We start from the raw sequence: 24,234 nt of genomic DNA, 5'->3' as shown, positions 1-24,234 counted from the left end.
AGTAAAAACTGACAGAACTGAAGGAGAAAATACACAGTTCTACAATAATAGTTGAATATTTTAATACTTCATTTTCAATAATGGATAGAACACCAAGACAGAAGATCAATAAGGAAAAGGAGGATTTAGCAACACTATAAACCAACTAGATGTAACACACATGTATGGAACACTCCACCCCCAAACAGCAAAATACACATTCTTGTCATGTGCACACGAAACATTCTCCAGTATAGACCATATGTTAGGCCACAAAACAAGTCTCAATAAATTTAAAAGATTTGAAATCATACAAAGAATCTTCTCTGAATTCAGTGGAATAAAACTAGAAGTCAGTAGCTGAAGGAAAACTATAAATTCACAAATATGTAGAATTGAACAACACACTCTTAAACAACCAATGAATTAAGAAATCACAAGAGAAATTAAAAAATACTTTGAGATGAATGAAAATGAAAAACAACATACCAAAATTTATGGAATGTATAAAGCAGTGCTCAGAGGAAAATTTATAGCTATAAACACATTATAAAAGGAGTAACATATCAATTCAATATTCTTTATACCTTAAAGAATCAGAGAATGACGAGCAATCTAACCCCAAAGTTAGCAAAAGTAAATAATGAAGATTAGAGCAGGGGTAAACTAAATAGGGAATAGAAAACAATAGGGATAATCAATACAACCAAAAGTGGGACTTTGAAAAGATCAAGAAAATTGAAAAACCTTTAGCTAGACTGACCAAAAAAAAGGGAGAGAGAGAAGACACAAATTAGTATATTGGAAATGAAAGTGGGACATTACTAACTAAATCAAGAAGAAATAAAAAGCCTGAATATATCTATAATAAGAGATTATATTAGTCAAAAATCTATCAACAAAGAAAAAAAAACTTGTCTAATACCAAATACATCCCAGTCTATCACCAATTGTCCCACTCAAAATACATTTACTGACTCGTTGCATTGTAATTCTTAGAAAGGCTTGGTTAGTGCCAGAAATAAGGCATCTGGGCATGACATCTTTATTCCAAACCAAAGCCTACTTGAATAATCCGCAAGGTTTTCATCACATACAAGCAGTAACAACTCTGTCTCTGCCTTTTAAGCAGATATAGTATACCACAAGAAAGTTGTATTCCCAAGGACATCCCAAAAATTAAAGGGCCGCCCCAAGGTGCTAATTTTAATTATCAAAATTAAAAAGAATTGTTTAAAAATTTATACTGAGTTAGTCAGTATAACTGTTCTTCTAAGAAAACAAAATAACAAGTTGTTTTTATATTAAATTTACATTATTTAATTACTATTTTATAACATTGATCTATAGCCTTTTGGTTGGGAAAATTCTTAGTTCTCTGCATCTGTCCAGTTCATTGCAGAACCCTTAGCACACCGGGCCCCCACTCATTAAATGCCCATAGTGCACCACACTTATTATAAAAGGCAAAAGTGCCCCTACGTATTTCTACATACCCCCAGCTAGGTACTCAATTCTCACTCTACTTGAGAAAGACCTACCATAAAAACGCACCACTAGGTATGGTTCTTAAAATACAGTGTTTGGGGCCGGCCCGGTGGTGCAGTGGTTAGGTTCGCACGTTCTGCTTCTCAGCAGCCCGGGGTTCGCCGGTTCAGATCCCGGGTGCAGACATGGCACTGCTTGGCAAATGCCATGCTGTGGTAGGCATCCCACGTATAAAGCAGAGGAAGATGGGCATGGATGTTAGCTCAGGGCCAGTCTTCCTCAGAAAAAAAAGAGGAGGATTGACGGTAGTTAGCTCAGGCTAATCTTCCTAAAAAAAAATACAGTGTTTGAATTTATACATTTCTAATTTTTAGAGTTAGATACATTTAAAATATCTTAAATATTTTATTAATTTATTTGTTTTACTATTTTACTGATGTATAACATACATACTCTACTCCCAGAATTAAGTTGTCAAGACTACAGTTTAGTGAATTTTTACCTATATGTACACCCAATGTAATCACTATACGGGTTAAGATCTCGAATATTTCTAACACCTCAGGAATCTCCTTTATACCCCTTCCCAATCAATCTTCTCTCAGAGGTAACCACAAATCTGACTTATATCACCATAGACTAGTTTTGCCTGTTTTCAAACCTCACAAGAAAAGAACCATAATATGCACTGTTTTATGTAAGCCTTTCACTCAATATAATGTTTTCAAAATTCATTCATGTTGATGCATGTTCCAGTTTTCCATTCCCTTTTACTGCTGTAGTTATTCCTTTTATCACAGTTGGCTTATTCATTCACCAGTTGAAGGACGCTTGGGTTGTTGTTTTTTTCTATTATGAATAAAGCTTCTATGAACAATCTTGTACATGTCTTTTGGCATACACACACACACACTCATTTCTCTTGGGCATATAACTAGGAATGTAATTGCTGAATCATAGGGTAGGCATATGTTTAACTTAAGTGGATAAGTCCAAAAACTTTTCCAAAGTGGTTGCATAAATCTACACTCCCACCAAGATCTTCTGTTCATCAGAATGCATGATAAAGGAAGTACAAAGGAAAGCCACAGACTGGTAAAAAATATTCAATGAAGGACTAGTATCCAAAATATGTAAAAAGTTCCTACAAATCAATACAAAACATGACAAACAGCCCAATTCTTTTTTAGCGGACAAAAGGCTTAAATAGGCATTTCACAAAAAGATACCCAAATGGCCAATAAACTCATGAAAAGGTGCTCAATGTCATGAGTAATCAGGGGAGTGCAAATTAAAATCACAAGAAGATACCATAACACACTAACTAGAATAGTTAAAATTTAAAAGATTGGCAGGATCAAATACTTCTAAATGATTTAAGAAATTGGACTTGTAAAAGAAACTGTAAATACTTGTTGTTATCCAGCACTTACACCAATCTTGTGAAGTAGGTATTATTTCCTTTATTTTACAGATGAAGAAACAAAGACTGAGAGTGTCTCATTTTCCAAAGTGATCTTTTTAGCTATTAAGTGGCAGAGATAAGGTTTAAACCCAGAAAATCTGACCATAGCTCCTTCTCTTTTTCACCTCTGCATACCCTTTGGCCCAGACAGAAGAAAGCTTTCAGGTCTGTATTACTTTGGAAAATCATTGGCATATCTTTTGCAAGATTAGCAAAGCTTGGTGCAAACATGGCCACAAGCTCTATACCAGACTAAAAATATCTGACATAGTAAGAATATCTGCATTTCTACTCATTTGCAAGATTAAAATATGCAGACAATGTTGCAAGCAGTCTCCTCCAGCTTTTCCAAGAGTGTTACCTATGAAAAATACTCACAACTTAATAGCAACCAAAGTTAATCATCAGTATGGTCCTGGCAGCAAGGTGTCACACATCTGTATGCACCATCATATTGGAGTATAAAGGAGCGGAAAGGGCACAAGTCTCGGAGTCAGGTGAACTGGGTTGGGGGCTTAGTTTTGCTCCTTACTAGTTGAGTGAGTATAATCATGGATGAGGTACCTAATCTCCCTAAGTTTTATTTTCTTTATTTGTAAAACAATACCACCTATCAAATAGAATTATGAAGATTGAGATAAAAGCCAGATAAGATAATTATCCAGAGAAAGTTATAAACCAAATTGGTACCTGGGCTTCAAGGGTAGGTAACAAATATTTTCATCTAAATAGTTACTGTTCTTTTTAATCTTTTCTGTGAACCTTGGAAAATAAACTCTTGCCTCTCGCTTCTGCTTCCAGTTCCACTTGTCCTGTACAGACAAGGAGCGCTATGAAAACGAAGAGAGACCTGAGGTCCAGAAGCAGATGCTTGTTGATATGGCCAAAAAGCTACCAGTTTACACGAGAACTGGAAGTGGAGGTCAGTTCATCCAAAGTCAGCTAGAGAGGCAACTCAGCAAGGATCTCAGAAAGGCGGAGTCATGTACATCCTCAGGCTAGATAGCCCCCTTTTTCCTCTCTCTTCTGAAAAACGCTATAGAGTTTTTCTCAGTATTTTATTATAAAAAATTTCAAACATACATCCAAGATGGAAGAATTATTTTATAAACATCTGTATATCCACCACTGGAGTCCACCACTAACATTTTACTATATCGTTTTATCATGTATCTGTCCACAAATCCATCTCTCTATCCATCACCCAGCAAGCCATCCTATTTTTTGATTCATTTTAAGGTTGCAGATATCAGTACATATCCACCTAAATATTTTATCATTCTTTTTTGGGTGAAATGTACATACAAAAACACGCATGAATCATGAGTGTACCATTCAGTGTTTCAACAAATGTACACACCTGTATAACCAAAACCTCTATAAATATTGCCATACCCGAGAAAGTTCCCTCGTACTCCTTTCCAGTCAATTCCACCACCACCACCAAAGATAATCACTGTTCTGATAGTTTTCCACCAAAAGTTAGTTTTACCTGCTCTAGAACTTCATATAAATGGAATCATACAGTACATACTGTTGCGTCTGACTTCTTTTATTCAGCATAATGTTTTTGAGACTCATTCATGTTGTTGTGTATTTCATTCATTTTGTTGCTGGGTAGTAATTCACTGTATGAATATATCAAAGTTTGTTTATCCATTCACCAGTTGATGCACATTTGGGTTGTTTCCAGTGCTTAGCTATGATGAGTAAATCTGCTCTGAACATTCTTGTATAAGAGTTTGTGCAGAGATATGTCTTCATTTGTCTTGGGTAAACATCCACTGTGGAGTTTTACTTTTAGTTTCCATCTGCATGATTAGAACAGCACTAGCTGAACCAATTCTCTGCCTTCTAAAATTTGAAAACCAAGGTTCTTTTGACAAGTCGTCCTAATGTTTCTAAAAGAAAGATCGTGTTTCAAGGCTTGGGGAAGTATACTGTTAGTCATCTATCTTCTTCTGTTTATCATTATTTATTCAACAAATATTTATTAATATCCTATATGACAATTGGGGAAATTTTAATATGGTCTGGATATTAGATGGCATTAAGGACTTATTCTTAATTTTGTTAGAGCATTAGTCATGGTGGTTCTGATTTTTTAAAAGTCTTTATGCATACTCAAATATGATGAAAAAGAGACAGACAGGAAATTACCTATAGAATTTCAAACAGTAGTAAACAGAATGCTGTGATAGAGTAGAAGTTACAAAGTAGAGGCATACTGGATGAATTGGGCCCAGAGGTATATTTTGTTTGATCTTTGATGTCTTTTAAAACTTTGCATTTGTTACTACTTTTTAACAATTAGAGTATTTCCTCATGAAAATCCAGATTTCTGGCTTCTCTTGGAAACTCAGACACTCTGGCAACATTCGATCTGCATTTTCACATGGCAAAAATTAGCTAGAGCTGAGCAGTAGTTACTCTTTTTAAACATGGCATGAATTCTCAGTTTCTCCCACAGTCTCCAAATGGCTGCTTCACTCACTATTCACTATTCCCTGGACTCTTGAATGTTTGTTTGCAGCCCCCATGGTATAGAGTAATAGAGAAGGCTTCTCTGAGGAAATGTCATTTGATCTGAGACCTGAATAATAAGGAGTAACTAGCCATGCAAAGAGCAGAGGGACTAGAGTCCTCAGCAGAAGGCACTGCAAGTACAAAAGGCCCTGAGACAGGAACAAGCTTGCAGTATTAGAAAAGCAGCCAGGCAGCCAGTGTGGCTGGAGTATAGTAGATGGACAGTGGTACAAGTTAAGGTTGAAGAAGTAGGCAGAGGCTAGATGATGCAAGCCGTGGTAAGGAGTTTGGATTTTATTCTAAGGGTGTTGGAAATCCATTGAAGGTTTTAAGTGTACAGTGGTGTGATCTGATTTACATTTTAGTAGATCACCCAGATATTCTGTAGAGAATGTATTGTGGGGGGCAAGAATGAAAGCAGAGTGAATAATCAGGAAGCTATTGCAGTCATCCAAGCGAGAGATGATGGTGGCTTAAACTGGGTAGTGGCGTTGACCATATCTTTAAAAACATGCTGAAGGACCCAAACATGCATGTCCCTCTCCCTTCCTCATTGTCTCAATTATACCCATACTTTGGTCACCCCTCCCAATTGCTAGAAATGAACACAAACTCTGCTGAATTAGCCATCCATTATGTTGAATCAGTTATCTGTATTTAATCTACACTTTACATTGTTATTATATTAGCTCAAATTATTCATAATTTTAGTTATTACACTTAATAATAATCACATTAAACACAGTCATACTCTATCAATGAACACAGAGAAAATAAGAAGGAAAGGAGAATGCTTTTCATCTAAGAGAAATAAAGAAAGGAAGGAAAAAGGGAGGGAAAGAGAAATGATCTTTTATATCAGACTTACAGAATGAAGAGAACCCTGAACTAAGGGGTCAGAAAAGCTGTACTGGTCATAGCCTTGCCACTCACTTGCTATGTGACCTTGTGTAAGTCACTTGATATGGCTCAGGTCTTTACTTCCTTTATCTGTGAAACAGTCAATTGAACTAATTGTTCTAGAATGTCTCTTGTATTCTCCAAGTTGTTGTTCTAAGAACCACTCTCTTTACCATGCTTTAGGAGTTTTATCTACCTCATACAACCCAGCCTCTGGAGACAGGAGATAAGTTATGAATCCTTGTTTTTAGGTAGGAAAGTTGGAGTAAACAGAAGCTAAATGATTTTCCCAAGATCACTCAGCAGTTAACAATATAGTTTGTTTTATAATACAAAATCTTTTTTTTTTTTAAAGATTGGCACCTGAGCTAACAACTGTTGCCAATCTTCAATTTTTTTTCCTGCTTTTTTTTTTCTCCCCAAATTCCCCCAGTACATAGTTGTATATTTTAGTTGTGGGTCCTTCTAGTTGGGGCATTTGGGATGCCACCTCAACATGGCCTAATGAGCAGTGCCATGTCCACACCCAGAGTCCGAACCCTGGGCCACCGAAGCGGAGAGCGTGAACTTAACCACTCGGCTATGGGGCCGGCCCCAATAATACAAAATCTTGTGATCAGATATCCAGATATGAAAACTTTTCCCCTTACTTTCGTCCCCCAAAATGTGCTTTCAAGATCAATCCAACAGGGAAAAAATACATACCACAATCCTCTCATGTGATGTGCCTTTTGCTTGGTGACTTGAAATGAGATGAATTTGACTAGTTGATCCAGATAGGCTAGTAAGATATATGGTGTCATATTGAGCCTAACCAGTGCTAACCACCTTATTTTTCCTTTAGCTGTACGATTCTGTGACCGGTGCCATTTGATCAAGCCAGATCGCTGCCACCACTGCTCTGTCTGTGCCGTGTAAGTGACAGCCATATTTCCCCTGGGCTGAGCTTGGCCACTGATGGTTGCCTAGACAACAAAGTGACTGATCCTAACATGTAACCGTGCCTAGATAAGAGCATTTCCTTTCAATCATAATGAGCACATGCCAGACACCCTCACAGGGATGATGATGATTCAAACTATTCTAAATATAGGAAAGAGAAATAAAACCCCATTTTACAAATAAACATTTTATTTTAGGACAGTTTTAGATTTATAGAATTATTGTGAAGATAGTTCTCGTATGTCCCACACCCAGTTCCCCCTATTATTAACATTCTATATTAATATGGTGCATTTGTTACACTTAATGAACTAGTATTGATACAGGCATACCTCATTTTATTGCACTTTGCTTTATTGCACTTTTCAGATATTGTGTTTTTACAAGACCCTCCACTAGAAAAAAGATTATGACTCTCTAAAGACTCAGATGATGGTTAGCATTTTTTAGCAAAAAGTATTTTTAAATTAAGGTATGTACATTGTTTTTTTAGACATAATACTATTGCATGCTTAGTAGACTACAGTATAGTGTACACATAATTTTTATATTCACTAGGAAACAAAAAATTCATGTGACTTGCTTTATTGCAATATTCACTTTATTGCAGTGGTCTGGAACTGAACCTGCAATATCTCCAAGGTATGCCTGTATATTATTTTTAACTGAAGTCCATAGTCTATTTAGTTTTCTTCAGCTTTACCCCAATGTTCTTTTCGTGTTCCAGGATCCCATCCAGGATACTACATTACATTTAGTTGTCATGTGCTCTTAGGCTCCTCTTAGCTATGACAGTTTCTCGTACTTTACTTGTTTTTGATAACCTTGACAGTTTTGGGGATTAATGGTCAGGTATTTTGTAGAATATCCCTCAGTTGGGATTTGTCTGATATTTTTCTCATGATTGGATTGGATAATGTGTTTTTGGAAAGAAGACCATAGAGATAAAGTGCCATTCTCATATCATATGAAGGGTATATACCATAAACATGACTTTTCATTGTGATGTTAATCTTGATCATCTGGCTGAGGTAGTGTTTGTCATATTTCTCCATTGTAAAGTTACCCTCTTCCCACTTCCATACTGCACTCTTCGGAAGGAAGTCACTATGTGCAGCCCCCGCTAAAGTAATGAGAAGTTATACTCCAGTTCCTTGAAGCCAGAGTATCTACGTAAATTATTTGGAATTCTTCTGCATGGGAGATTCGTGTCTTTTCCCTCATTTGTTTATTTATTTATGTCAGTATGTAGACGTGGATAATCATTTTATATTTTGGGTTATAGCTCAATAGTACTTTATTTTGATACTCAAATTGCTCCAGCTTTGTAACACTCTATTTTTGTGTTAATAAATACAATCTTTATGTCCTTCTTCTTGGGTGCTTGCTCCACCCATATTTCTCTTACCCTTGATTGAAACACAGGCTGTAGCCATATGTTTTCTTCTGTATGTTTATTAAACTGAGTATTGAGAAAAATGAGGGGCGATATCTTGGATTTTTTCTCTGTATCAATATCCTAGGGATCCCAATCCCTTTAAAGGTTGGACTTCTAGGCATGTAACTTGCTGCCAGCATGATCCTATAAAGTGTTGTGATTGGCTCATCCTAGGAATAACTAAGGATGCAATAGTTTTGGAGTAGCTATAGTGGAAATCTAGAAATGAGTGGACTGGTACCATGTAAAAATATTGGTGAGACCTTTAGTTCAATTATGAGGTGTTGCTTCATTTCCATAGCCCCACCTATATTGTATTTTGTTCCTTTTGTAGGTGCGTATTAAAAATGGACCATCATTGCCCTTGGTATGTCCTTTTGATTCATTTCTCTCCTCTAAAAGGGTCAAAGTTCTTTAGTATACCTAGTTTCCTAAGAATAGTTGTAACATGCCTATTTCTGCTACCATAATTCACTGGGCTTTGTATTTGTATGGGGAAAGAGGAGGCATAACATTTTAAAGCAAGAATAAATATGCCACCAAAGCTATGGTAATGTATTCTCAGGGTCACAAAGCCAATAGTCTCTTGTCCATTAGCTTTAGTAATTGGGCATAGTAATGGAATAGAGCGCAAATGGCTCTCCTCTTTGATATTATACAATTCAGCTCTATCCTTAGCTGTATTTATGTTTGAAATATTCTAGATTGTTAACCTCAGCAAGTCTTCTCCAAATTTTGTTTGTCTGACCTAGACCAGTCTTAAATCATCTAACTACAAAGAGCACATGTCACACGGTACTAAGTGTACTAAGTGTACTGAGATTGTAATATGTTTTCAGCATCAAAGATCCAGTTTTGCTTGGGTGTGTCAGGAACGACTCCAGAACTATTAGGTAGGCCAGGTGTCTCTGTGCCTATAAATGAAAGAAGAAATAAGTGAGACGTGAACTTGTTTTACCAGTCTGTTCCTATTAAGGGACTTCTGTTTCTGTTGAGTTTCTACAGAACACATAATGAAGCAGCAGGAGTAACATACTTCCATTGCTTAGTTCACTTATGTATCAGTATATTCTCAATCAGTGGGTCCTGATTTCAAATTAGTTTTTCTTTTTTCTTTTTTTTTAGGGTTAACAACTGCATTGGATTTTCCAACTACAAATTCTTCCTTCAGTTCTTAGCTTATTCTGTTCTTTACTGCCTGTACATTGCTACAACAGTCTTCAGCTATTTCATCAAATACTGGAGAGTAAGTTAAAAAATCCTGAAGGTTCCCCCCAGAGCCAACACATGCCTACTCCAGTCTGTGACATTGTTTATTTTCTCTTTTTTTTACATTTTGAAATAGCTAATACTGAAGTAACCAGAAGGGAAAGCACCAAAAACAAGTTACCTGTGTTAAGTATTCTGAGACTTAGAAGACTATTATTTAAAGATTCCAGTTAAACAAATTTCTATCATATATGAGAATCTTGCTAAGGCCTTCAGGAACTTAACCTCTTGACTCTTACTGATTCTTTACAATGTACTTCTCTAGTCAAGTTTTAAAAATCCACTTCTTACCAATTATAGATTTAAAAAATGTTGAAACTAATTCTAAATCCCTAGTTTCCTAAGAAAAAGGCTAACAAAGTACTCCCTCATTGTTAGAAAATACTTTCTAATTCCCTGTTCAAAGGAGAGTTGCAAAATTCCTATAGAACAGAAAGATTCATTGACTCATCTTCACATGTGACCAAAATGAAATGGGGAGTCGTATTTGAACTTTGTATAACAAACACCAGGTTGGGAATTAGGAGAACTAAGTTCTAATACTAGCTCTGTTACCTGCCTCACTGGCTCATTGCTAAGAGCAAATGACATAGATGTTGAAAGTATTTTACCTTTCAAAACGTGATTCCAATAATTATAATGAAATCTAAAAAAATTCCTACTTTCATCTTTCTTCTGTTTGAAGATATCAATCTTACCCCACCTATTTCCAAAAGAATTGAAGGCAGATTTTCAGTTTGCATATGTGTACAGGGTCTGGCAAAGTATAGTGACATTTTTTTTTTAACGCCAGTGGACTCCAGAAGACATCCCTTCCCCACAGCTTCAATACAGTTGCTAAGACATCATAACCTTCCATGATGAGTGTTGCCCAAACTGAACCTGAATAGCAAAAGAGGGATGCGAGCAGAGCTACTAATAATTGCTTTAGGAATTGCACAAGAGGAATATCTCACCTCAGGTGGAGAGGTAAAGCAGCAGGGAGAAAATGTGAATCCTGTGACCAGAATATAGATTATAATAAACTGGTGAAAAAAGGAGAGACAAGGCAGTGAGGAACTAAATAGCTGAGAATATTTAAATTATTAATTAGTGCTTTGATCCCTACTAGTGTAGAAAATATAGTGTAGAAATTTATAATGATTTGTGCTTTCCATTCTCCCTTCAACTTGCTTAATCAATTCAGATATTTAATAACGTTAAGAATCAGGAATTATATAATGGATATCAAAATCTTCAACTCAAAGATACAAAAGTATAAGCAGAAATGAAGTTTTCTCATAAATTTTCCCCAAATACAAAATGCTTCACCATGTTAGTGTCTTTTCTTTGGCCACTTTCCACAGCACAGGATCTTTTATCTATTGCTCAGGTTTCTATGACCTGTTTGGCATTCCATTCACACGCCGAGCTACTATCCTGAATGTAAAGAAACTCTACTGCATCCAATTCAGCAGAGAAAGTGTCAGCCTGGGTCTTCACTACAGACCTTACTTGGTCCTTAACACAGTAGACTGCTGTTTAAGAACCATCCTTTACTCTCATAACAGAGTAAACAATGTTGCATTTCACACATTTTGCCTTTGGCCCTCCTAGTTGGCCAATAGTCAAATACCACAATGCCAGCCAGGTGGCCAGGTACTATCTGCTTTTTTTACTCTTGAAAGATAATATTTGAACATGAATTAATCACCAAAAACATTCCAGTATTCGCAAGAAATATCAGGGGTGAACATAGCCTAGTCCTTTTCCTATTCCCTCATTTTTTCTCCACGATAGACTAGCTCATGCCTGACAGATGAGAGGCGAGGAAACCTGTCTTGGCTTGCCCTCATAATGAAAAGGGCATTGACAGTTCAGAGAAATGCTTCTTCACAGTCTCTCCAGCCAGAGAGCACTTTGGTGTGGTTTAGGAATGGCTTTCTCAGTTTAAATTGAGTCTCCTCTTAAAATGAAGAGTTAACACTGCCATGTATGTTAAAAGCCACGTATCAAAGAGACTGTGCTCCTAAGAACAGTAACCTCCGTTTGTATAGTACTGTACCATTTTCAAAACACTTTCATATCTATTATCCCATCTTATCCTCACTATAACCTTGTGAAGACGACAAAGCAGGAATTATTAGTCTCATTTAAAGACGATAGAACTGAGGCTCATAGTGGTTAAGTGACTTGCTCAGGGTCACTTAGCTTGTAAGTTTCAAAGTCAGGACTTGAACCTGTCTGACCCTAAGTCCAGTGATCTTAAACACTGAGCCATGTCCTACCGCTCATTAAGGTCCTACTATGGAGAAGCTCCAGCTCCTTTGGAATAAGGAATTCAGAAAACCATCAGATCGTGTCTCTTCTCTCAATATTAACTTAAAGAGTGGCTACTTTGATAGGAAACTGATCTTTGCCTTAGGAAAAAAATAGTAATAGACACCTCCCACACTGGGCCATGAATCTCCTCACAGAGGCTATGAATTATTTTAGAACCAAGATAATAGTAGTATTCTACCAGTATTCCCTGAACTGTTTCTGGTGGTTATTGCATTGAGTAATTTAGCTTGGTTATCTCCTGAGAAGGTAATTTTGAACAGAGAGCTGTCATCCTCTTCTAACAAAAAAAAAAAGGTTAAATATTAAGGACTTTATCTAAGGACAACACAGTAGATATGCTTTGGCAGATGGAAGAGAGTTCTGTAAGAGTAATTAGGGGAAGGAAAGACTTCCAGCTCAGCTAACCAGGGTGTGAACTGACTTACATCAGTTTCTCTTGCCTAGCCATTTCCTATTGCCCATTTAAACATGAAAGATAAGAAGTAAAATAAATGTAAGCTTTAAAAGCTGTGAAAAAAACAGACTCAAAAAGTAGAGATTATGAAAGCAAGAACCCAGCCAGGCAAAAACCACCTCAAAGTGATATATACAGTTTCCTATAAATTCAAAACAAAACAAAACAAAAAGCAGTCAAATTCAGTTTGAGTGCTTAGGCCAAGATTTTATAGAGGGATCATTTTAAAAGGGAGCTTCAGATAAAAGTTCCTGAAGGTTGAAGTCCGTAGGGTAGCTATTCCTGGGGTGCCCTGCCCCCATGCAAATTTCACCCAAGCTATCCCTTAGCTGAAAGCATCTGACTGGCTTACTCCCCCTTATCTTCATACCTTCAAATATATACACTCTGGAAGATTCCCAGTATTTCCTTACATCAAAATGAATGAAAACCTCTAAGAGAAGAAAATAATATGTACTATCTGAATTTGCCAAGTGTTTCTAAGCCTTAACTTTCTCCTTGCAAACTGGAGTAGAACCAGATCCTAACGTTAAGGTCCACTTCAAGAATCACCTTTAGCTTTATTACTCAAGAGGACTTGGAAATATTTCAAAGCAATTTAGCACCCCAAAATAATGATCAACACAGGAAAGGAGGAAATAAAGAAAAGTCATTCTCCCAACTGCTCACTCCAAAATTGAAAATGTTTTCTAAGGTTCTCTTCAAAAGACAAAATGTTACATGCTGTGCATGCTATAAAACTTTAGAAAATTCATTCTGATCTAGGTTCTACATGTAAAAAAAAAAAAAAAGCTGGCACCACATGGAAAATAAGATGTCCTAGCTAACTATAAAAATCTTTAGCTACCTACTTCTACAGTTGCCTGTCAAATCCTGCCTGATTTTACTATCTAAACAGCTCTTCCACAGGATGTAATACACCAGCACATTCTACTTCAGCTGTGAAAAACAACTACACAAAATATGCAGTAGCTTTAAAATCAGGTCATGACTTATAGGTAGAACATTTTAAAATTCTATCTATGTGTTTTAACTTCCTACATATATCATCATGACATTTTCAACACACATATGTCCAAGAAAACATGACATATAAAGTATTCCAGAATAAAGCACTTTGAGACAAGAGGATGAACCATATGACCTCAAGATCGCCTCTAGCCAATGATTCATAATTTGCAGACAAAGTGGCGTAAAAGCTATAAGAGGTTGCATACCAATTACAGCTTGAGTATACCCTTTTCACATTACCCTTTTATAACTAGTACATTATATACTTTTATTTTACACTGATTTGTGCTTAAACAAGGATCCATTTTAGGATTTGTATGTTGAAAGCATATCCATAATGAGGTATGGTAATCAGTAAAAAGAACTGTCTTGTAAAAATTTTACAAAATCTTGTTTTTAAATTGCGCCTAGATATTTTATACGTATGAAAAAAGTACTAACCTATATAGAAAAACTAGCCAAACCTTACCAATTTAATCCTTTGTTTCTATTTATTTCTTTTCTAGGGGGAATTGCCCAGTGTTCGCTCTAAGTTCCATGTCCTCTTTCTCCTCTTTGTGGCCTGCATGTTTTTTGTCAGCCTTGTGATTCTCTTTGGTTACCATTGTTGGCTTGTCAGCAGAAACAAAACCACTTTAGGTAAGACTGGATATTAAGACTAGGAAAAAAACATACTGATGTATATGACAGTGACCTGTGGATTGTTCCTAAGGCAGAGAAGAACTTGCAGTGAAGCACTTTAGCTGCAGTGACATCTCTTTGCGTCCAAACTGAGACAGATGTAAACACATTTTACCAAACTAGAGAGCCATAATGAATAAAGCTTACAGACTAAGGAAAGCATTAGTGAATGAAACCTCACACAAAACCAAAAATGACCATTGTTCTTTATAGTTCGTATTGGGTAATAGCGCCCTAGATTTACAGCTCAGAAAATTTCTAAAAGTTGTTCACCTGAGGAAGTGAAGGAAAGAATCAGAGCAGAAGGAAACATCAAAAGGTAGAGATGAAGGTCAATAAAGACAGAAGAATCTAATTTACTGAGTACATCCAAAGACAGAGTCCTGGGAAAGAATCCAAATCAACAAATCATTAAATATCTACAGTCATCAAGAAGCTGTGTAGAGACTGTGGGAATGAGATATGCACTTTGCACAAGTGAGTCTCTAGAAAATGAGTACAAGAAATGAACATTTTTTCCCGTCCTTTAGACTCTGGGCTGTTATTTGGAGAACTATATTTTTGATGAATTCCAGTACAACAATTTTTTTCATGTATGCTGAAACAAACATTTACATTGTATACAAATCAATGCATGAGGAATGAGGAGAAAGTGTCTAAGTGTTCAATGTTTAGCTAGGATAGATTTGAGGAAAGTTTAGTGCAAAAGCCACTATGCTTTTGGAACTCTTTTGCTAATAATGCTAACAGCTAAGAAAGTATTTGCACTCATTTTCTAAACCAAATATATACGTAGCACTTAGATGCTAGCATGGTAGATTAGCACATTTGGCTTTGAGGTCAGCTGCAAAGTAGAAAAGTACCAAAAGCTTCATGATAACAGAATCTGAAAACAAAGAACAAGTGGGAAATGGCCACATGCAGCCAGAGTCCAATAGTGAAAGTGTTTGCTCAATGGGATGTGTGTCCAAAAATAACGTGCACTAGTAACATGGTCCAATTCTTCATAGTCTTTGAGGTGATTATAGTTCACCCATGAACATTTTTTTCTGGAGTAAAACTCAGTTTCTTACATTGCAGTCTTCAGTGTGAACATCTTCATTTCTGAAATGTTTCAAAACGAAATCAATGTCATTACCATCTCTTTATGTGTCATTACTTTGGTCCCAGCTCTAAAGATGGAGACCATTTGGCTGTTGTTGCCACTTTGATTCAAACAAATTGCTGTGTAAATTTGTTCTTTCATTCCTTACATGCAGCAGTACAAAATACTACCCCCATGGCTGCTTAATTATTTCTACATCATGTGTTTCTTCTGACTTTTTTTTAAAAAAAGAGGGTATTGGGGGCTGGCCCCGTGGCCGAGTGGTTAAGTTCACACGCTCTGGTTCGGCAGCCCAGCGTTTTACTGGTTCAGATCCTAGGCACGGACATGGCACCGCTCGTCAGGCCATGCTGAGGCAGCGTCCCACATGTCACAACTAGAAGGACCCACAACTAAAATATACAACTATGTACTGAGGGGATTTGGGGAGAAAAAGCAGAAAAAAAAAGAAGATTGGCAACAGTTGTTAGTTCAGGTGCCAATCTTTAAAAAAAAGAAAGGAGCAGGTGGATTGAAGGTTAGAAGAGAGTGGCAGGAAGAATAAGCTGTTAAAAAAAAGAAGGTATTGATTCTTTGTATGTAATAGCAAACCTACTTTGTATTAAGTGATTAAACTGATTTTTGCCAAGTAATTTAGCAATAACTAAAAATGAGGAGCCTATGCTCTCACAGCAAAAAGATACTATAGAAGCAAGTCACATTCATGGAGAACTGTAAAATCATGGTGGTCCTGAAATTTGTTCCTTTATTGCTTTCTTCCTCTTTTCTTCAACTCCCCTACCCTGCCACAGAGGCCTTCTGTACTCCAGTGTTTACAAGTGGCCCAGAGAAAAATGGGTTCAACCTTGGCTTCATCAAAAATATCCAGCAGGTGTTTGGAGATAACAAGAAGTTCTGGTTAATACCTATTGGGTCGAGGTAGGTAATTATTACCAATGAAAGAAGTTGATGCTGGACCATGCCTTGAAGTAGCAAATTCAATGTTGACGGTAGTATGCAGTAGGTATCAGTTCAATGTAAAATTCTAATCCCCAAATATTTCATTTCTAGGTTAATAAAGACAAATTAGGAGGAGAGAGTATAATAAAGTTGGCATTCTCATGCTTTGTTGTGGCACTGTAAACTGGTACCACTCTTTTATAAATGAATTTGGTAATGTGTATCCAAAACTATGAGAATCTATGTATCCATTGTCTCAGTAATTCCATTTCTGGGAGTCTATCCTAAAGACAGAGACAAACTAGGTACAAAGATGTTCATCACAGCATTATTTCCAGCCAAAAATTAGGAAACAACTTAAACATCCAACAATATAGGACTGTATACACACACACACACATATATATATGTGTGTGTGTGTGTGTGTGTGTGTGTGTGTGCGTGTGTATATATATATCTCCACTGGATGGAATATCATGTAGTCAAAAGTAATGGTTATAAAGACTATGTCACAATAAGGGGACATGCTTACTATATTTTAAGTGAAAAATGTAGAATTCAAAATGGTATGTGCACTGTGATTAAAAATATGTACAAATACACACAGAAGAAAAACAACAGAGGGACTATATACCCCAAATATGCTATAAGTAGTAACGGCAATAGTCTTAGAAATTATTTTTCTTGCCTCCATTTTTCATACTTTGGGGTCAAATGCTTATATTACTTTTATGAAGAAAAAATTAAAACTAAAAGCAAGAACAAAAAAGATCCATTTAGAGATTGTAGGTAATTCTTAGAACTGCAATCGGAGTGAAAGGAAAGCAGTGAAGAAGAGATGAGCTTGTGTCCTCTGAGTGACTTCATGAACCAGATTGAGCTGCCATCAACTAAACTAGCTCTGGAGCAAAGCTTCTTTGGAAGCTTCTTGCAGCCCCCTTTAGATCCATTCCTCAGACAGGGACACATCCATTTGTTCATTTAACTGAGGAAACTTTGTTGGAGTAGGGTGATAATTAAGAAAAATTTTTTCGTCCCCTTCACTCATGGCCCTGGTACTTCCTCTGCACCAGTTAGTGTTTTACAGGCTCATTTATATAAGAGTTGTGGTATATCCTACTATCCTGGCTATAAATCACAGGACAAAACTGTGTCTGCAGGAAATATTGATTAATAACTGTTACCAGCAATTATTTGCACCCCACTCACACATGTACACACACAAATACACATACACTATGATTACATCAAAGGGGGGTCTAAGATGAGTCTTCTCTGGAATAAGGAACAAAAGCAAAAATCAAAGCCCATTTACTTACTAATCAGTATACTTACATCCTCTGTAGAGAACTATCAACAAAATCTGTCAATTTTCAATTAACCACATTTGTGAACAGGAGAAAAGGCATAGGTAATATTGAATGAATAATCCAAAAGTCACTCAGATGTAAATTTGGAATGCATTCAGAGATATACAGACTCAAATATTCAAACTGTAACCCACTCTAGGCAGGGCCAGCTCAGTTTCCTCCAGTGCATTCCATCTCTTAGTGACCAGAGATTAACCAGGGTGGTGGCCCTAAGTTACCATAGATATCCTCAAAGTGGATCCCACATACGGATAATTTCCCCCAGAATCTATACTCTTAGAGATGCCTCACTCTGGCTCTTTCCTCCAGCTCGTAATAACCTTTCTGCCATACAAGCCAGTTCACAGCAGCTTATCTCCACTGTATTCATTGATTTTGAATCTGCTAATTTTTCTTGAAAATTTAGAACCAAATCATTAAGATAATGAGATATAAATTGGAATCATCTTCATTAAAAGATATTTATGAAGCTTGCTATGTGTGCATATTACCATAATGGGCATTGTGGGGAGCAAGTTAAGAAGGTGCTTACAAACAAAAACAGTTTTTGTGTGATGCAGACAAACAAACAAGATAAATTGAGGAGCCATCCTGCTGGCACAGTGGTTAAGTTCTCATACTCCACTTCAGCAGCCCGGGGTTTACAGGTTCGGATCCCAGGCACAGACCTACACACTGCTCATCAAGCCGTGCTGTGGTGGAGTCCCACACACAAAAATGGAGGAAGATTGGCAACAGATGTTAGCTCAGCAATAATCTTCTTCACCAAAAAAAAAAAAAAAAAAAGAAATTGAGAGCAATACAGCAACTAAATGATGCTATTGTGAGAGCCTGTTCCACCATGGCTTTAACCAATAAGTTAAATGGTTTAAAATCTTGCTAAGAGCCCCCCTCATATTCCCAATAGGATTATTACCTTCATAAAAAGTCTATGTCAGCTGCAAGAGCTCACTGTCTTCCTTTCCCCACCAGCCCTGGTGATGGACACTCCTTCCCTATGAGGTCTATGAATGAGTCACAGAACCCATTGCTAGCAAATGAAGAGCCCTGGGAAGACAATGAGGATGACAACCGAGGTAAGTAGGCTCAGAAGGAAGTCTTTTTTCCACCCAGCAGACCAAGCACTGATAAAGACCATGTTAACACAACCAACGTAGTGTAGTGAGAAAATAGTGTCCCGAAAGACTATATAAGCATGTTAACCTCATAATTGCCCTTTGGATAGAGAAGAACAAGTATGGCCAGATTTGTTTAGCAAATATGGGTGGCTTAGGTAGGATTAGACAGCAGCTTGGGAGGTTCCTTTCCAGCTTTGTGATACCATGATTTATAACCAATCAGATGAATAAGGAAACTAAAACAGTGTTGATGAATGTTTGTAAACAATCCTGCCAGTTGGTTACTCACAGTGCTTTGCTTGAGTTAATTCAATCAATAGGCAACAGATCACCTTTCTCTACTCTGATTAATTCACATTGGTTAAATTTTCTTTAAAATCTCCTTCCTATTCTCTGTTAGGATGGTTTAAATACACACACAAAAAAAGATAGCATATGGGGGCAAACCTACACATGCATGTGGTCTACTTTTCTAAAAGGCAGAAGAGCAAAGGAAAAATAAGGAAGTAGAACTGCCCGTCCACATTTTCCCACCAGATTATTGGATCGTCTTGAGATTTTTTGTGAAGAGCTCAAAGTTAAGTTCTCGTGCCATGTACCCTCCTTGCCACCTATTCTTTGTCTCCGTGTGATGCTCTGCTTACTACTGTGCCTCCAACATTTGTCTATGTTGCTAATTCCAGGAATCAAAGAGTAATTTTTAGCGGCTGGTCCCAATAATTCAATAGCTGACAGAAATTTTGAGTGGGAACTTGTAGTACTTGTCACAAACTGTAGTTGGGGTGAATGAGGCTGAATGAGGACATGGAAAGGCATTGAGGTGGGGCCCAGAGATGGGAGACAAGCATTTCTAAATGTTCACCCAGTTAGAGTAGCTAGGCCCAGGTTCTCTCCCTGGAAGTCCAGTTTTACAACAAGGCAGGTTAATAGGACTAAAGAAAACAAAACAGTCCAAAATCCATAGTTACAAAAGGAAAGAGTTCTTGCCCAGCCTAAAGAACTTAAATGCAAGCGACTCCTTTACCTCCTCCTGCTGACTCTATTGAAACTCTGACTGTATTTTGACCTACCTTTCTTCAGCTGTCGGTGTTTCTGAACAGTGTTTCTTTTACTCACAGCAATTACAAGTGATAAGAACTTTTATTTTGGTATTGAGAAACCCAAACTCTAATAGAAATCAGAGACTTATAGGATCTTAACCTGGTTTGAAATATCTCCACAATGGAAAAAAAAACTATTCATATCTGAGCCTTGTGTTGGCAAGTGGAACACTTTGAGTATGGATGTAGCACTACATTATAAAGAGCTTATTTTCTTGAAGTGGTTTCCAATTCCAGACTTTTTCAAAAACATTCAATCATTAAAAAAATGTGTATACCGTTTTATAGTTTACAAAGTACTTTCATATACTTTTTATATCCTTTGTCTCTCACAACTGCCAGGTTAAGTAGGCAATTTTATTAATACCATCCCATGTTATAATTGAGGAAACTGAGATTTGGAGATTTTAAGTAACTCATCCAAGATCACATAGCAAGAAAGAGGCAGAACTTGAACTTAAAGTAAGGTACGCTGATTCCAAATCCTGGATTCTTTCTATACAATTCTATGTCTGTCCTTTGAACAAATACATATGAGACACAGTGGTGTGATTGGATGCCGTCTTGTTACCTGATACATTCAACTGCCTCCTACATACATTGTAAAATCAGACTATAAGCTGCCTGTAGCTTTAGCAGGACCACCATGCCATCCCAGATATATGAGGTTTCTTAAGTCGATTGAGAGAGTTTTCACAACTCTCCTTTATCACCCATTCCAGTATCTAACAAATTTAACTATTAGAAAACTGTACTTTTCTCTAACACAAGTTCTCATACTGCATTGTTTATCCAGTTGATTCTGTGTTATCCTCAGTTGCCTCCATTTTCTGTGCATAACTGGTCATATACAAATAGTCCTTGCACTTTTAACAACTTAGATTCCTGATAAAGGTGCTATAAGTTAAAATTATGTGTGTTGAACTTAATTTCTTTTAAGAATAATATCAAGGTTTGTTCTTGCCCAAAACATAAGATTTAGTTTACTATAAATGATGTACATTGTGTAATGCAAAGCATTCTAAATTGTATATAAATTGATAAAGTATGGTAAAACAGTAACGTGTTAAGTAAAAATGTAATTTCACAGTTAGCAACTAATTAAAGTCTTTGCCTTCTTTGAAATCCCTGCCTTATTTTAGTACGGCAATGTACTAGGCAAAGAAACACTTTTATGAAGTCAAGAGATTTAAATAGGCTTCTCTGATGATATTTTTACAGTAAAGTGTTTAATATACAAATGCATAGAAAAAATGTGCAAATCAAAAGTGACAAGTCAATATATTCTTCTGAGGAGATTTTAACAGGCATCTTTTAAAAGTCTTTTCAGAGACTTCAGGCTACATTTAAGCTTTTTGAGGAAATGATGAAGAGATATCTGTTCTGTTACTCATTACTAATTTTCTGTAGTTTGCATAAAAAGAGTTAGAGATTGCAATGTAAGTCTTTCTGCTCTATTCAAAATTGGAATCCATTTCCTCCAAATATGGGTGGCATCTATGGCCCTGCCTGCCATATATGTCATGAATAATAAGATGGGTGTGATTGTCAGGGTGATTCTCAAATGCAAACTGCTGTAAGTCAAAGTCTGCCTGTATGCAAAACCCATACAGAACCCCCTCAGCCTTCTCAGGGGGAATAATCCTGGTTCCTTAATAATTTTTCATACAGGTGATTTCTCAATATTCTTTTTGTGTTTATGGCTCTGGTGCCTTTCTAAATGCTCTATGTCCTTTTATGGTTTCAGCAGGTAACAGAGCCTATGCCATTTTCCAACTATCACCCCTTTCAGATTAGTTGCTGAACTATTTGATCATGGACATTTATTTAAGATACAGCATCCCTGGAATTCAGAGCAGGTAGTGATTTTCTCTAGGCAGTGAACTTAACAGTGACATGGACAAAGACTCCAACAGCAGAGCAGTGGCTTTTTCCACATGCAAGGGAGTAACTCTTTTGTCAACACCACTGATTGAATAATGAATGATATTATCTTGCTCTGGAGAGGTTTTCATCCAGAAATATTTTAAGGTAAATATAAAAATAGCCCACTTGTTAGGAAAATTTATTCTGCAAGATTTTACCAAAGAAAGTGTGAGAGATTTGTTTTCATAGTGACTCAAATAAGCAACTTCGAGTCACCTGCAGTCCTCTTGTTGGGGTCCTCCAACAGAGAAGCCCAATAGGGAACTATGTAATAATGTATATTATGATTGGCCAGACAATATCTTCCTACACACTTTCCCATGAGGTATGAATTTGCCCAAGCTGTAAGAGAAGCAAGTCAGTTGAGCCCTGGATGGTAGCCATGAAACTTCTTAAGAGTGTAGACTTAACCCTAGTAGAGAGAGTCAGAGCTTCCGGAGAAAAGTTGTCCCAGAGTTTACAGGGAACTTCCCAGTTCTCCCTGTTATGTAGGATGAACCTAAACTCATAGTAATCTGTTTTGCAATATTCCCCAGCCCAGACTCACAGATTGAAGTCTTCAAAAAATACTGCCAAGAACATCTATTCTGTGGTCATCTCACAGGGACTGAACTCAGTTTTGGCTTTGATAAAAGTACTAAGGTTAACATCTGTCAATTGTAATTACATGACCTCTATCCGTTAGACTTAGTTCCTTTACTTCGTAGTAAGGAAAGTAAAGCTAGTTCCTTTCCTCCGTCTTACCCAGTTCTTCCAGAAGCCTGGTTTGAGAATTCCGTAGGGAGCTCCAGGTCAGGATCAAGTCTTAGGGTACACAATAATTATGCACGGCATATTCCAGTTACTCTATATCAATGCACTAACTATGACAAGAACAACACTTTACAAGAAGCCAGCAGAAGAAGAACTGAGCTTTCCTGAACTAACCAAAATTGCTTTCTATCTCCAGCTAATGAGACTGAAAATTAACTCTTTAATTTGATAATTTTAAAAGAGTATATCCCAGGAGGGATATTTTTATAAAGTAAAAAAATCTCTATGATACAAAAAACTTTGCCTTAATTTTCTAATACAATCTTCTGGTATCGGTGATAACCAGGGCTTGGAAGAATTAATCTCTGACTTGTCAAATGCTAGACACTTATCTAGAAAAACATTGACTTCAGACGCTAGCTGAAGTGTTTGTGTTATGTGTTTTAAATATAGCCTAATTTCCTACTTCTTTGAGTAAAACTTTTTTTGTATGAGACCATGAGTAACTGTTCAAGGTAGAAGAGGTTTCTGATTTATTTTCAGTCTGGTAATTTCTGCTGCCATGGTAAATCATCCATTAGGAAAAATAACAGAAGAAATAAACTACTATTTGTTGACAGCATATTAAGGGTGTGACATTAGACCCATAAGGGGCATTATACATTATTGTCTCTGAACTCAAGAGTCTTGCATTTATTTGTGGAGATAAGACACATACTTGAAAAGTTGCCTAACAAAACACAATATAGGATATGTTATTCACCAAATAAATAGAACCATAAACTTTGTGCTTTAGGAATTCGAAAGAGAGAGTGATTCCTATGGGCTGGGCTAATCAGGAAAGGCTTTACAGAGGAGGTAGAATTTGGGTCTTAAAGATTAGATAGGATTTAGATTGATGGCAAGGAATGAAGAGACAAAAGGTACAAGGAAAGTCATAAGTAATTCACGAGACCCTCAAGCTAAGTGATGAAGAAAGTAACCTGGTGCCACCAAAGAGTTTGGATGGTAAGGGACTGCATAGGAACTCCTTGAAGTCCGAGACTTCATCTCCTTTATTTCATTATTCTCTCCAACTCTAGCAAAATAAAGGTGCATATAGATGATTGTTTGATTCCAAGGGTACAACTAACATTTATTGAATGACTCTTATGTGCCAGGTGATTTTCAGGCATTGTCACATTTAAGAGTCATAATCACTTTGTGAATTGTAAATATTAAATAACTCCATTTATAGATGAGGAAACTCAAGTACAGAGAAACTCAAATTCACACAGCAAGTAAGTGACAGAATCTGGCTCCAAAGTCCAAACCCTTAACCACTGTGCCAGCCAGTCAGTGTCTTTCCTTTGCTCCTGTTTACTTTTCAGTTTATAGACCTTTTTATGGTCTATTTAAAAGACAATCATCGGGGCTGGCCCAGTGGCACAGCAGTTAAGTGTGCACAT

The 24,234-nt window shown here is 36.8% G+C and overlaps 1 protein-coding gene across 2 annotated transcripts in view; it reads left to right on the top strand.

Annotated features, from left to right (window-relative positions):
• The window catches only part of ZDHHC15 (zinc finger DHHC-type palmitoyltransferase 15), a 67,690-nt gene that overhangs the window by 28,399 nt on the left and 15,057 nt on the right, over positions 1–24,234 (top strand). Inside the window, exons 4-11 of one of the 2 annotated variants that reach the window (XM_070257508.1) lie at positions 3,080–3,097; positions 3,734–3,854; positions 7,203–7,272; positions 9,073–9,105; positions 9,864–9,984; positions 14,301–14,433; positions 16,372–16,498; positions 18,862–18,965. In XM_070257508.1, the coding sequence (XP_070113609.1) occupies positions 3,080–3,097; positions 3,734–3,854; positions 7,203–7,272; positions 9,073–9,105; positions 9,864–9,984; positions 14,301–14,433; positions 16,372–16,498; positions 18,862–18,965 (727 nt within the window). The remainder of the gene's footprint in view (positions 1–3,079; positions 3,098–3,733; positions 3,855–7,202; positions 7,273–9,072; positions 9,106–9,863; positions 9,985–14,300; positions 14,434–16,371; positions 16,499–18,861; positions 18,966–24,234) is intronic. The other variant, XM_001504982.6, reaches the window with a different exon arrangement.

The sequence above is a fragment of the Equus caballus genome, chromosome X (genome assembly GCF_041296265.1).
Source record: "Equus caballus isolate H_3958 breed thoroughbred chromosome X, TB-T2T, whole genome shotgun sequence".
Taxonomy (NCBI): Eukaryota; Metazoa; Chordata; class Mammalia; order Perissodactyla; family Equidae; genus Equus; species Equus caballus.
The sequence above is the reverse complement of the archived record's forward strand: the minus strand, read 5'-3'. Positions and strand labels throughout refer to the sequence as shown.